Consider the following 15892-nt stretch of genomic DNA (forward strand, 5'->3'; position numbering starts at 1 on the left):
AAATTTTGCTCATACCTTGATAAAGGGTTATGTATCTTTGTCTTTGCTATATAAAGTACACTGTCTAATCTGCTGAGTTTCTCCAGCATTGAATTTTTTACTTCAACCACAGTGTCTGCAGACTTTCAGGTTTTACTTCCATTTCACCAGATGGTGGATGGAATCTGCACACACTGCCTGAATGAGTAGTGATGCAGAGACTCTCATTACACTTGAGAAGTATGTGGACAATCACTTGAAACACCAGGTAGAAAAATCCATGAACCAAGTGCTGACAAATGAGATTACTATAGACAAATCCTTGACAGTCAGCTTGGACACATCGTTTCTGCGATGAGTGACTGACCCCATGAACAATGAGCAAAATAAATTAGATCACAGAACTTTACAGCACAGTACAGGTCCTTCAGCTCTTGATGTTGTGCTGAACCATGTATTTCCCCCCTAAAAAAAAAATTAAACCTACCCTACCTCATAACCTTTTATTTTCCTTCCATCCATGTGCCTGTTTAAGAGTCTCTTAAATTCCCCTCATGTTTCAGCCTGCACCACTAGCCCTGGCAATGCATTCCAGACACCCACAACTCTCCATGTTAAAAAATGTACCCCTGATATCACCTCTAAATTTCCCTCCCTTCACTTTGTATATGTGACCTCTGGCATTTGCTATTCCTGCCCTGGTTAAAAGGCACTGGCTATCTCCCCTATCTATGCTTCTCATAATCTTGTAGACCCCTATTAAGTCTTCTCTCATTCTTTCATGCTCCAAAGAGGAAAGTCCCAGCTCTGGTAACCTTGCCTCATAAGACATTTTCCATTCCAGGCAGTATCCTGGTAAATCTCCTCTGCACCCTCTCCATGGCTTCCACATCCTTCCAATAATGATGTGACTAGAACTGAACACAATATTCTAAGTGTGGTCTCACCAGAGATTTGTAGAGTTGCAGCATAACATCTCAACTCTTGAACTCAATTCCTCTGTTAATGAATCCCAACATCCCATAGGCTTTTTAAAATTATCCTATCAACCTGCAGAATAATCTTGAGGGATGATTGGATTTGGACCTCAAAGTCCCTCTGTTCATCCACGCTCCTAAGTAACTGACCATTAACCCAGTATTCAGTCTTCTGGTTTGTCCTTCCAAAATGCATCATCTCACACTTTGAACTCCATCTGTCACTTTTCCTTCCAACTCTGCATCCTGTCTATATCCTTTTGTAACCTACAACAAATTTCAGCAACTCCTCCAACCTTCATATGATCTGCAAACTCACTGACCCATCCATCAGCTTCTTCATTCAGGTCATTTATAAAAATCACAAAGAGCAGGGGTTGCAGAACAGATCCTTGTGGCACACCACTAGTCACCAACCTCCAGGTAGAATACTTCCCTTCCACTACTGCTTTCCACATGCAAGCCAATAATGATGCTGATGTTAAGTAGAAAGGTGTAAGAATGGGTTCATGTCTGTCAGGCTCCAATTAGTTCAATTGGCTCAGTTGCTGGTATTAAAGGTGGAGACAGGTGTTAAAGGTTGAGACTAATTCTGATTTCCTATAGGTTCCCTACAACATTATTGGATGGCTTGATAAAAACAAGGACCCACTAAATGAGACTGTGGTGGCAATCTTTCAGAAATCTTCCAACAAGTTGTTGGCAGCACTGTATGAAAATTATGTCAGTTCTGAAGCAGGTAAGTTATTTCAACTTGCTATGATCTGAACCCACAATTGTGCAGCCCTGTCCCAAGAGCAGGTCCAGTGTTACATCCTCCCCAGAAGGGCTATTTACACATTGGTTGAGAGGACTTTCTTGGATATATTTAGCAAAATCCACCATGTCCAAACCCCTCACACTGACAGTCAGTTAATGTGATGGAAATTGAAATTACCAACAGCTATGATCCTATCATTCCTCCAGTTCTCTGCAATCTCTCTGCATGTTTGCTCCTCTGGTTCCATCAACAATTGTGGGACTTGTAAAACAGTCCCATCAAAATGATCATTTATTTCTATTTCTAACTTCCACCCACGTAGCCTCAGTGGACGATCCCCTCAAGAACATTCTCTCTAAATACTGCTGTGATGATCTCCTCATCAAAAATACAACACCCCACCTTTTCTTGCCCCCCCACCTTTTCTTTTCCCCCCACCTTTTCTTGCCCCCACCACTATCTCACCTGTAGTATCAATACCCTGGAACATTGGACTGCCATTCTTCCCCTCTCTCAACCATGCTTGTGATGCTACAATGTTCAGTCCCATGAACCTATCCATGCCTTGAGTTTATCCTGTCATGCTTCATACATTAAAATAAAGTATGTTAGATGTTGTATGCTTTCTGACTTGGCTCTGCCTGACCTGTCCATTGAAGTTGCTTACTTTAACATCTAAGTTAGCCTCAGCTTGCTCTTCTGCTGCACTGATGCTTGGCTCCCACCTTCCATGCCAAGCAAGTAATATGGTCTTTTGTGTAGCCCTAGCAAATCTCATCACCAGGATGTTGCTCCTCCAGTTCAAGTGCAAACTTCATCCTTGTGCAGGTCCTATTTTTCCATGAAGAATGCCCAATAATCCACAGTACAGGATTGAAGGTGTTGTAAATGCACTTAGTGTATAAAAGAAGGTGGATGGGCCCAAAGCGCAAATTCATTTCTTAACCATTGTCTGCATATCTTGCTCACATTGCTGCTGGTGCAGCTGTAACTGATCCTGCAGTGTATATGTTGTGTATAGTCATGTTGAATGTATTTTCCCACTGATTCTTCTCTGCTGAGTGGTTTCACTTTTGTCCTTTCATTTAGCCCAGGAATTGAGCAAGTCCGGAACAAAGGAAAAGCGGAAGAAAGCTGCCTCTTTCCAGACTGTCTCTCAGTTACATAAAGTAAGATTCAATTCTATTTACAATCCAGCCTCAAAGATGCCTCCTGCAGGCTTGCTGGTCCATTGTAATCTTTTATAGAACATTACAGCACAGTACAGACCCTTCAGCCCATGATGTTGTGCCTGTCGATAGAAATCTATTCAACAATCTAAACTTTCCCTTCCTCACATGCATAACCCACTATTTTTCTTGCATCCATGTGCCTGTCTAAGAGTCTTTTAAATGTCCCTGTTGTACTAGACTCCAGCACCACCCCTGGCAATGCATTCCAAGCATCTACTACTCTCTGTGTAAAACAAAACTTACCCTGATGTCTCCCCTAAACCCCTCTGGGGTTGCTGCTATTGCACCAGTTGACCACCCTATGCCTCTCATCATATTGTAGACCTCATTAAGTCACCTCTCATCCTTCTTTGCTCCAAAGAGAAAAGCCCTGGTTCTGCTAACCTTTTGTCTCATTAGATACATGCTTGAATCCAGGCATCATCCTGGTAAATCTCCTCTGTACTCTCTCCATAACCTCTACATCCTCCCTGTAATGAGGCGACCAGAACTGAATGCCATTCTGGAATGTTGGCACTTGGAACCTTCCCTGTGTTTGTCTATAAACCCCATTTCTAACATACACATTTAGCAAGAGCTTAACTACATCCTACCTTGCTTTTTAATCTGTAACCAATGACACAGACATAAACTTAATAGATTTCAAAGGGTCAAAATGGTTTTCAGTATACACACAGATAAATGTTCACTGACTGAAATTGTGAGCCAACATATATAGTATGATGTAAAAAAAAGTGCAGACTATTTTATTAAATTTAATTCTTTGTGTTTGATCTGGACAACCTCTTAATATAAACTCAGTTACATTTTACAATTCAACATTTCGCAATTTACTAAATTCTTCAATAAAGGCTCTTACCAGATTATGAATGACAGACCTCTGGACACCTATGCTTATAGATGAGCTCCCATAATGCTAGTGAATTCAAAGTAATACTTGCAAACGTTCGATCCAACAAACAGCAAAACTAGTTTCCTTACTCTCTCCACTTTTAGTAACTTCTTTCTCATCAGTCTTGTGTGCTCTCAATGCCATTCATTACAATACTGTGGTTATCATATCAGGTGATTTTTGGGTCTTTCTGACTTGTGAACGTCTGTAAAAATGGAACTTGTTTATTAACTGGAGAAAAAGGGTTTAAAGCACTTTTGCAAAGTTCCAAGTTCTGGTATTCCACTGCATGTAATGTCCAAGACATTGTGAATGACAATTTGAACCATGGTTACTGGGGCTGTAATAGCACTGTGTTAATAACTCCACGAACGGAAGTAAACTGATATTTTCTTCCCCCAAACTCCACATTGCATTGGGAGGTGGTGGGGTTCCATGTGGATGGAGAACCCCAGGATTGGAGGGAAAGGAAGGACTGGGTGGAATATGGAAAGAATCCTTGAAATGGGAAGATGTTCATTGATGGAGGTTCTAGAAGACGATTGAGGGAGTCTATGGAGATGATCAGTGGCAAGACATTAACCATTAGGGCATCAATGGAGTGGAACAGGGAACGTAACCAGATACAAGGACATTACTGAAGAACTTGGTGGGACATTGACATTTTGGATTCTTTGGCAGCACGTCCAGGTTGGTTGAGGCACAACTGATGCATGATCTGGGTTCAAACCTTCTGCTTCAGTGTTTGATATTTGCGCAACTTCTGACCTGCACCTGTTATGTGTATACACGATAGAATTTTACTTGAGTGATATCAAGTTTTGACATGGCTTGATGTGACTGTGGATGTCACAAATCCTTGCTGCAGACCTGCGTCAGGGAACCATACCAATGAGCTCGAAGCATGATGCTTGCAGGCAAAATGAGCATAATGTCTGCTGATGCTGCAGCCTGTAGCTAAACTCAAACTGCTGGAGGAACTCAATGCATGAGTGGGAGATAAGGAATGGTTGACTTTTATCCAATCTCCATGAAGAGTTCAGCTCAAAATGTCAACCATTCTTTTACAACTGATGAGTTCTTGCAGCAAGTATGTGTTACTATGGACACAACTGAGTTCTTTATAAAATCCTTTCATGTTGAACATAAAAAGCATTGCATCGTATGATAGAACTTTTATCCTCAGTTCCTATAATTCTGGGTTCCTGTGGCACCAAGTTATTAAATAATTGAAATGTCATTTTAGAAAAACTACTCAAATTCCGGGAATTTATTACTGTAAGAGTGTGAAGCAGAAGCAATGAAGAATTGTGAATTAGTCAATGAGGGAGCAATCATTGTGAAAGTGGTCAAAGTCAGAGTGGTAAGGCTTCCGCCCAACAGGCGAGGGTGAGGGTTAGTAGGAGTTGAAGTGAGAAAAGGCCACCCGATTCAAAAAAACAAAAATAATTCATTAGGTCGGCACAGGTAAGAGCAGGTTTTAGATATCATTTTTTTCCCTCCAGTCAGGGAAGCCAGCCAGATGACTTCATCCGTGAAAAGTGCCTCCAACTGTAGCTTCTGGCAAGTCGAGTTTAGGAACTGTAGCTGGAGTTGGATGAACTCTGGATCATTTCAGGAGGCAGAGGGGAGTGATAGACAGGAGTTACAGGGACTTTATCACATTGAGGAGGGTAGATGGTGACAGTCATGAGAGGGAAAAGGGAACAGACAGGCAGCATAGGGCACCCCTGTGGCTGTTCCCTTCAATAATATGGATACCATTTTCGATACTGTTGTGGAGGAATGACCTACCAGGGACAAGCCATTGCAATCAGGTCTCTGGCACAGTCTGATCCTCTGTCGAAGAAGGGAAGAGGAGAGCTGTAGTGATAAGGGATTCCATCGTTTGGGGACAGATAAGATGTTCTGTGGAAAAGATCATGTATCCCAGATAGTATGTTACCTCCCTGGTGCAGGGTCCGAGATATTTCAGATCAAGTTCGCGGCATTTTCAAGAGGAAGGGTGAGCAGCCAGATGTTGTGGTCCATATAGATGTTGTGGACCAATGACGTAGGTAGGAAAGGTGAGGAGGTCCTGCAAGGAGAGTTCAGGGAGTTAGGTGCTAAGGACAGGACCTCCAGAATTGTGATCTTGGGGTTGTTACCTGTGTCATGTGCTAGGTAGGTTAGAAATAGCAGGATAATGCAGTTTAATATGTGGCTAAAAACATGGTGGAGGAGGGAGGGCTTCAGATTTCTGGATCATTGAACTCTCTTCCAGGGAAGGTGGGACCTGTTCCGACAGGATGAGTTGCATGGAGGGGGACTATTATCTTTACAGCCAGGTTTGTTGTGCTGCTCTTGTGGGTTTAAACTAGATTTTCAGGGCGATGGGAACCACAGCAGATAGAGGAGAGGAGGAGGGAAAAGATGATGTGAAAATTGCATGCACTATTAGAAGTTAACAGTTTGTATGTGGTGGAAATTTTCTGAAGTGCATTTATTTCAATGTAAGAAGTATTTTAGGAAAAGCAGATGAGCTTAGAGCATGGATTGGCAGGTGGAATTATGACATTGTGACCATTAGTGAAACTTCATTGCAGGAGGGGTAGGACTGGCAGCTCAATGTTCTGCGCTTCTGTTGCTTTAGAAGTGATAGAATGGGGGGGGGGGATGAAAAGGGGAGGAGTGGCATTGCTTGTCAGGGAAAATATCACAGCTGTGCTCAGGTGGGACAGACCAGAGGGCTGGTCAACTGAGGCTACAAGGGGTGGAGCTGAGGAACAGGAAAGGTATGACCAACCAATAGTCAGAGAGAATTGGAGGAGAAAATTTGTAGAGAGATAGCAGACAGAGTATTGTGTGCAGTTTTGGTCACCTAACTACAGGAAAGATATCAATAAGACAGAAAGAGTCCAGAGAAGATTTATTAGGATGTTCCCTGGACTTCAGGAACTGGGTTATAGGGAAAAGTTAAACAGGTTAGGACTTTATTTCCTGGAGTGTAGAAGTGTGAGGGGAGATTTGAAAAAGTTATTTAAAATTGAGGGGGATAGAGAGAGTAAATGTTGATAGGCTTTTTCCATTGAGAGTAAATGAGATATAAACTAGAGGAATAGGTTAAAGGTGAAAGGGGAAAAGTTTAGGGGGAACATGAGGGGGAACTTCTTCACACAGAGAGTGGTGGGAGTGCAGAACAAGTGCCAGCTGAAGTGGTGAATGTGAGGTTAATTTTAACATTTAAGAAGAATTTGTACAGGTACATGGATGGGAGAGATATGGAGGGCTATGGACTGGGTGGAGGTAAGTGGGACTAGGCAGAATAATAGTTTGACGTAGACCAGAAGGGCCAAAGGGGCCTGTTTCTGTGTTGTAATGTTCTGTGGCTATCTGGTTCTATCTGCTTTAATTTGTAAAAATATACAAGGTGGACATAGTAAGGCCCACAACATTCAGCTTTACCTGACCTGTATGAATTGACATTTGGGTTCTGTCAGCACCCAAAAGTGCTGGAGAAATTCAGAAGGCCATGGAGCAGCCATGAAAAGTAAAATGCTTTGGGCCTGAGTCTTTCTTCAGGAATGCTCAAAATCAGGCAAATGTCTGGGTAAGAAGGTGTGGGGCACAGGAAGGTGCACAGGCTAACAGGCATGGGGTAATAAATGGATACAGCTGGGAGGGTAGCAGAGAAAGAAAACTGAAAAGTGATAAGGGGAGACAGCAGAGTGGTAAGGAAGGCAGCTCTTTGATGGGGAAAGGAAGGGGAGGGGTGCTGGAGGAAGAGAGACGGGGAAGGGGTTAATGGAAATGAAGCTGATATTGATTCTGTCTGATTGGAGGCTACTGAGGCAGAATATGAGATGTTGCTCCTCCAATTTGCAGATAGCGTCAACTTGGAAAATTTCATAATCAATCAGGTTTATTATTGTCATGAGACATACTGTTTTGTAGCAGCAATACAGGTATAAAATTTCTAGAAATTACAATTCCATAAAACAATATTTTTTTTAAAATTAGTGCAAAAGAGAAAAAGGTGAGCTAGATTCTATGGTTCATTGTCCATTCAGAAATCTGATGGCGGAGAGGAAGAAGCTGTTTTTGTACCATTGGGTGTTCATCTTCAGACTTGTGTACCTCCATCCTGAATGGTGAGGGTCCCTAAGGATAAGTGGCTGCTTTCTTGAGGCACAACTTATTAAAGGTATCATTAATGGAGTGAAGACTAATGCCCATAATAGCATTGGCCGAGCACAACTCTCTGTATTCTTTTTCCTGTCCTCCATTCCAGACATTGATGCAACCAGTCAGAATGCTTTTGTCATCCTCTATTCCACATACGAAGTCTTGTTTTTGATTACATTTTTGTTTTTATGGCAAAGTATGATGTTATGGCAGAATAGAAACACCTTAGATGTATCACTGTAATATAACCATATAACCATTTACAGAGCGGAAACAGGCCATGTCAGCCTTTCGAGTCCGCACCGGTTCACTAGAACAACTTCACTAGGTCAAACCTCCTGCTCTCCACCAATAACCCTCCAACCCCCTCACCTCCATGTACACATCCAACCTTCTCTTAAATGAGAGAAGGGACCCTAATGCAACTATCTCATTCGGAAGATCATTCCATTCTGCCACCACTCACTGAGTGAAAAAGCCACCTCTAATATTTCTCCTGAAGTGTTGCCCCCTTACCCTAAACTCATGGCCTCTTGTTCCAACCTCCCCTGCCCTCAGGGAAAAGAGTCTGTTTATGTCTAGCCTATCTATTCCTTTCATAATTTTAAATACCTCTATCAAGTCCCCTCTCAGTCGTCTACATTCTAATGAATAAAGTCCCAGTCTCCTTAATCTCTCCCTGTAATCCAGATGCTGTAAGCCAGGCAACATCCTTGTAAACCTCCTCTGCACCCTCTCCACCTTATCTAATTTGGACACCAGAACTGAGCACAGTACTCCAAACCTGGTCTCACCAATGCCTTAAACAGCTATAGCATCACCTCCCAGCTCCTATACTCTATACTATGATTTATGAAGGCCAGCATACCATATGCCTTCTTAACCACCCTGTCTACATGGGAATCCACCTTCAGTGAACTCTGTACCATAACTCCCTGGTCCTTTTGCTGCTCTGTATGCCTCAATGCCCTCCTCTTAACTGTATATGTCCTATTCTGGTTATTTTTACTGAAATGCAACACCTCACACTTGTCTACATTGAATTCCATCTGCCATCTTTCAGCCCACACTTCCAAACAAACCAAATCCTTCTGAAATCCAAGAAAATCTACCTCACTATCCACCACTCCCCCTATTTTCGTATCATCCGCATATTTGCTTACCCAGTTAACCACACCCTCCTCTAAATCATTAATATAAATGATAAACAACAAGGGACCCAGCACCGATCCCTGAGACACCCCACTTGTCACAGGCTTCCAACCTGACATACAATTGTCCACCATGACTCTCTGCTGTCTACCTCCCAGCCACCTCTGAACCCATGTCACAATCTCTCTACTAATTCCTAGTGACTGAACCTTCCTTATTAACCTTCCATGCGGAACCTTATCAAAAGCCTACCTAAAATCCAAATAGATCATATCCACCGCTCTACCTTCATCCACCTTTTTTTGTCACTTCCTCAAAAAACTCAACAAGGTTCATCAAACATGACTTTCCTTTGACAAACCCATGCTGGGTGCTTCTAATCAATTCCTGCCTACCCAGATATCCGTATATACTATCTCGAAGAATACCCTCCATAACCTTCCCTACCACTGAAGTCAAAACTTACTGGCCAATAATTACTTGGCCTACACCTACTGCCTTTTTTGAATAATGGAACAACATTTGCAACCCTCCAATCCTGTGGTACCACCCCCTCCTCCAGTGATCTTTGAAAAATCACTGTCAGTCCCCCTGCTATTTGTTCCCTGACCTCCCTTAAAGTCCTGGGAAAAATCCCATCAGGACCAGGAGACATCTACCTTAATTGACCTTAGAAGCTCCAAAACTCTTGCTTTACTAATCCCTAACCTTTCCATAACTAATCCCTTTGCCTCTCTTATCTCGTATCGACCAATGTCCTTTTCTCTCGTGAATATTGACGAGAAAAAAAATTGTTCAATATTTCTCCCATCTCATACGGTTCCTGACATAGTTCACTGGTTCCATCATCCAGTGGACCTATTCTATTCTTAACCCTCCTTTTACTGTTCACATATCTGTAAAAACCCTTAGGATTCACCTTTGCCTCATTAGCTATGGACACCTCATACCTTCTTTTTGCCTTTCTAATTTCCCTCTTAAGGTTCTTCCTGCAATCTAAGTAATGACCATACATCTCTTCAATCCCTTGTTTTTTATATTTGGTATAGGCCTCCCTCATGTCCCGAACCAACTTCTTAATTTCACCAGAAAACCACGGCTCCCTCGAACCTTTAGTCTTCTCCTTCAGCCTGACTGGAACATAAAAATCCTGTACTCTCAAAATCTCAACCCTAAATGCCCCCAAATTTTCTCTACATCCTTTCCGGCAAAATGATCAGCCCACACAACTCTCTGCAAATCCCTTCTCATTTCTCCAAAAATCTGGCTTTCCCCACTTGAAGACTTCCAACCTCTGACCCGACCTATCCCTTTCCATCATTAAGCTAAAGCTAATGGACCCATGATCACTGGATCCGAAGTTCTCTCCAACACTTACCTCCGTCACCTGCCCTACTGCATCACTGCTCCCCCTCTAGTTGGCATCTCAACATATTGCTGCAAAAAGCAATCCTGAACATAATGCATAAATACTAAGCCATCCTGCCCTTTTACTGACTGCATTTCCCAAATTATATTTGGAAAATTGAAATCCCCAACCAACACCATCCTATTTCTACTGCACATCTCACCTATTTCCTTGCCTATTTGCTCTTCTAGTTCCCTTTCCCCATTTGGAGGCCTATAATATACCCCCATAATAGTAAAATCACCCTCCTTATTTTTCAGCTTTACCCATACTGCCTCCCTCGACGAGCCCTTCAGTCTACCTTGCCTTAGCACTGCTGTAATATCCTCCCTGACAAGTAATGCCACACCTTAATAATGCCCTCTTAATTCACCAACTCTGTCACATCTAAAGCAGCGAAATCCTGGAACATTCAACTGCCAGTCACAACCTTCCATCAACCACGTCTCGCTAATGGGCACAACATCATAATGCCACATGTCAATCCACACCTTTAGCTCATCCAGCTTCCTTACTATGCTCCTCACATTAAAATTAATACATCTCCTACATCCTACCTTCTGCATATCCTCCTCTCCCATTCTCACAATTTTCACTAAAACATCTTTTTACTACTTCCTGCTTTTCCTCCCTCAAATTATTTAAATTTGTTTCTTTCCTTAGCCTACAAACCCTCACCCTGCTGTTCTGCCTAACTTGAAACCCTGTCCCAAACCATACTAGTTTAACCCCCCCCCCCCCCCCGACAGTCCTAGCAAATGCCCCCGCCAAGAGATCGTCACAGAATTGGCTGAGCCTGAGCCTAAACTTAGCATCCAGTCCAAAAAGGAATAGAAATGACTGGTTTCAATAGATGCTTAATTTATAGTAAATTAGTCTCTTTACAATTAAAAAAAAAACATCTTTTCTTCAGGTTCTTGAGTCATCATAATGTTTATCCCTGCAGACAGCTACCAGTTGCCCAACTCTGACTTCTCCATCAAATTTTGCTTAGGCCGCATATAATCAACACTGGAACCATACTGAAGATTCTGAGGGAAAGAAGAGGGTGAAGCACTTGATCCCATCATTACCCATTTATTTAGACTCCTCAGAGGCATCCTATCACAGTGGGAATAGAAAAGATTTTGGGGCAGTCAGGTTTCTGGATGGCTGAAGTGAAATGGCCCAATAGCTTCTTATTCTGAACTGATCACGTGATTTCTTTCTGAGCTGTAAAGGAGATCAAGGTGGTTAAGACTTGCAGTGATGTTTAGCTGACTTATGAATGAACATCACTTTAAGTCTGTGCTATCTTTCTACTCACAATCTGCTGAAGAGTAGAATGTGGTAAGTATGGAGAAAGAACAAAAGCTGGAACATAGCTGATGAGGGAAGTCAGCAGAGCTACCAAAAGTATCATGTCATCTCAGGCCTGACACACCATAAAGCTGTCAACCAATGACAAACGTCACCTATGCCAGAGGGAATACAAACAAGATGAAATAATTCCTTGGAAATCCAAATTAAATGGAGGGAATTGCCTTTAATCAGTGGAGCCCTGATAATCAGAGGAACTCCCATACTTAATAGCGATGGTTTCATTTAAACCAGATGATGCCCCTCATGGCTGGAGGGAATTGCTTTAACACAAGGGTATAGTGATGGTGCTATTGTTGAACTACTAGGATTAACAATCCAGAGGCCTGAAATTTAAATTTCATAATTAATTTTGAATTTCAAAAAGAACAATTAATCTCAATAACAATGGGTAAGTAGCAAACAGTTTGTAGAGGAATCTACTCATGCTCATCAGGAGGGAATTGGCCTAACCTTGGTCCAGCCGATTTGTGACTCCAGGCCCACCAGTGACTCTGAAATGGTGAAACACACCTCATTGTTCAGGAGAAGTCAGGGATTCCAACATCTCCACAAGTGATTGCACCTGGCAGCATTCCGTTGATAATGAAAGGATACAGCCTCAGTGTGGTGTAGAATCAGTGTAAGGTCAACATGTGAGGATGTTTGGGGGCAAACGCATTTTAATTACCTGTGAGAAGAAGCTGATTATTAGTAATGGAATCATTCAATGTCTGCTGATATTGTGGAACGTGGCTTCAGGGAGAATCAGGCCGGAGTAACAAAGTTGTTTCTTTATTGCCTCAGGAAAACCTCAACAAGCTGATGACCAACTTGCGATCAACACAGCCCCATTTTGTGCGCTGCATTATTCCCAATGAAACCAAGACCCCAGGTAGGCAACTTATTTCCAGTGCCATAACATTGTATACCAGGCTTGATGGTGTCAATGTATAGTCACGAACCCAAATGCAAGCCATGACAGTGAAACCACCACTACAAGATCTATCAGTATTTACTGAGGCAGGGGCTGATAAGACTTATTCAGCATGGCTTGGTTCATGGGAAATCTGATGGAGTACATTTGAAGAGGTGACAGAGAATTGATGAGAGCAGGACAGTGGCTATTGACCTGCATGGTAGGCTAGCCTGGAAAGTTAGATCACATGGGAACCAAGGTAGTTAGCATGGGTCAAGTTTAATATTATGTGCCAAGAATCAGTGATAGAGGTCGTTAGTAAATTGTAGATGACACCATTGATGGTGTAGTGGATGTTGAGGAAGAAAGCTTGTTTATAACAGACTCTAGATCAATTGGGAAGATGGGTAAGGAGTGGCAAATGGACTTAACTCTGACAAGTGTGAGGTGTGGCACTTTAATTAGTCAAACCATCCACCACCTAAAATGACAGAATGAGAAGAAGACGAAATGAACTGACCCAGTGTGTAAAAGTAGATGACACAATTTTCTTTTTTATTTTCATTGTGTGATGACATGGTTTAATGGGTTTAATGCATTGTATATGTTGAACGTTTAGTGGGTGGGGATGGGGGTGGGAAGGAGGGAGGGAAGGGAGGGGTGAAAAAGGGGAGAAAATGACACTGTGTATATTCAAGAAGGAAATGTTTGTGTGTATTTTGGTCAATATGGTTCAAAGTGTGAAAAATAAAAATATTTAAAAAAGGACAATAAGCCATTGGAATATAAGGAACAAAAAATATTTTTTTACCCGGACATAAGCTTCAAACTTTTAAAGAAGAGGAAGGAATTCAACACGGTGAAAACAATCTTATGGAAGAAAGGGTATAACCTTGTATTAAGACATCCAGCAGTACTCAAAGTATTCATTCCTGGGGAACAGAATAGACTGTTCTCGGACCCAAAGAAAGCCCAAGAATTTGCTGAACATTTGCAGGACAGGAGAAGAGAGGAGGAGGAGTGACAAGAAGGATGACCGGCAAGAAAATGTACAAAAATATGTAAAAATATAAAGTAAAGATAATGTATATTTAAAGATGGATAAGAGAAGGGGAAGAATGGGAAAAAAAAGAGAGGGCTTTGCTATAAGTATAGGAAAATAGTGTTCTCTGAGGGAGCCTGGGGGTGGGAGAATAATGGTCACTGTGAAATCAGTTGACGCTTGCGAGTAAGTTCGCAAAACGAATGGAAAGGGGAGTTGTGGTTGCCGTCAAGGGACAGGAGGCAATCTAAGGAGGGGAGGTTCATTTGGGGTTAAAGGGTTATTGCTTGTGGGGATTGTTGGGGTATTTCATGTCTTAAATGCATTGTCATATATTGAGATTAAAAAGGAAAACTTAAAAAACAGTAATGGAAAAAAGAGATGGAGGTGGTGAAGAGACAGAAAAGAAGTGAAAATAAAGATATAAGATGGCCACGTTGGACTATATGACTATAAACATTAATGGAACATATAACCAAGTTTAAGTGTATCCCATTGGACAAAAAATCATATATAATTTAAAAGACAAAGGAACAATGATTAAAAAAACCTGGTAACAATACATGGAACATAACAGAAAGAGGAGGCCTAGGACCACCACCACCTAAAATGATAAGAAGATAAACACGATCAGATTTAATGTGAATAAGTAGATGATGCGTCTTTTTTGTTTGTATTCCTTTTGTATAAAGATATTGTTTTATTGTATTTTATATGTCCAATATTTACTGTTTTTGGAAGGGGTGGGAATGGGGAAGGGAGGGATGGGGGAATAAAAGAGAAAATGTCACTGAATATTTAAAGAGCTGCATCTGTAAATATATTGGTTGATATGGTTCATAGTGCGATAAATAAAGAATTTAAAAAAAAAAGTCAAACCAGACACAGAAAATCATAGAAATCTTGTAAATGATGTAGAGAAAAAGAGACAGGGATATGGCTAAGTGGTTCCCTGAAAGTGGTGACCAAATTGGGCAGAGTGATGACAAAGGTGTTCAATGGGCATTTATATCGATTGCAAAAGTCAGAACCTCATGATACAATTGTCAAGGCACTTGGAGCACTAGTTGTAGGAAGGCTATCATTAAGCTGGAAAGGGTGCAGAAGAAATTCACCAGGATGTTACTGGGAGAGAAGGGCTTGAGTTACAGAAAGTGAGGATGGATAACATAGGTCTTTATCCCCTGGATCATAGGAGTCTCAGCAGTGACCTTAGAGGTTTATAGAATCATGAGGGGCATGGATAAAGTGAATGCTCACAGTAGATATTCCAGAACTAAGGGCAATGGGTTTAAGGTGAGAAGGGAGAGATTTAAGAGGGACCAGAGGGGCAGTATTTTGCCGATGGGATAGTCTGTATCTGGAATAAATTGCAGAGAAAGATGTTGAAGTGGGTGCAATTGATCATAAAAGAACAGCCGTAGTCTTTTCTTTGGGTTGGGGGGCTAAAACTAGAAAGCATAGATTTAAGGTGAGAGGAGGAAAGGTTTAAAGGGGATGGTGAGGGATTACTTTTTCCACATAGAAGGGGAAGGTAGGTATGTGGTACAATCTGCCAAAGGAAGTGGGTACAGTTCAACGTTTAAAGGATATCTGAACAGATACATGGATAAGAAGGGGTTAGAAGCTTGTGCATCAAATGCAGGCAATGGGACAAGCCCAGAACGCCACCATGACAAGCCCAGAACGCCACCATGACAAGCCCAGAACGCCACCATGACAAGCCCAGAACGCCACCATGACAAGCCCAGAACGCCACCATGACAAGCCCAGAACGCCACCATGACAAGCCCAGAACGCCACCATGACAAGCCCAGAACGCCACCATGACAAGCCCAGAACGCCACCATGACAAGCCCAGAACGCCACCATGACAAGCCCAGAACGCCACCATGACAAGCCCAGAACGCCACCATGACAAGCCCAGAACGCCACCATGACAAGCCCAGAACGCCACCATGACAAGCCCAGAACGCCACCATGACAAGCCCAGAACGCCACCATGACAAGCCCAGAACGCCACCATGAC

The 15892-nt window shown here is 42.2% G+C and overlaps 1 protein-coding gene across 1 annotated transcript in view; it reads left to right on the plus strand.

Moving 5' to 3' along the window:
- Nucleotides 1-15892, plus strand: part of LOC138735917 (myosin-7-like) — a 98702-nt gene that overhangs the window by 40250 nt on the left and 42560 nt on the right. Inside the window, exons 17-19 of the mRNA XM_069884583.1 lie at nucleotides 1563-1695; nucleotides 2806-2885; nucleotides 12710-12797. Coding sequence (XP_069740684.1) covers nucleotides 1563-1695; nucleotides 2806-2885; nucleotides 12710-12797 — 301 coding nt within the window. The remainder of the gene's footprint in view (nucleotides 1-1562; nucleotides 1696-2805; nucleotides 2886-12709; nucleotides 12798-15892) is intronic.

This window comes from Narcine bancroftii, chromosome 6 (genome assembly GCF_036971445.1).
Source record: "Narcine bancroftii isolate sNarBan1 chromosome 6, sNarBan1.hap1, whole genome shotgun sequence".
Lineage (NCBI taxonomy): Eukaryota > Metazoa > Chordata > Chondrichthyes > Torpediniformes > Narcinidae > Narcine > Narcine bancroftii.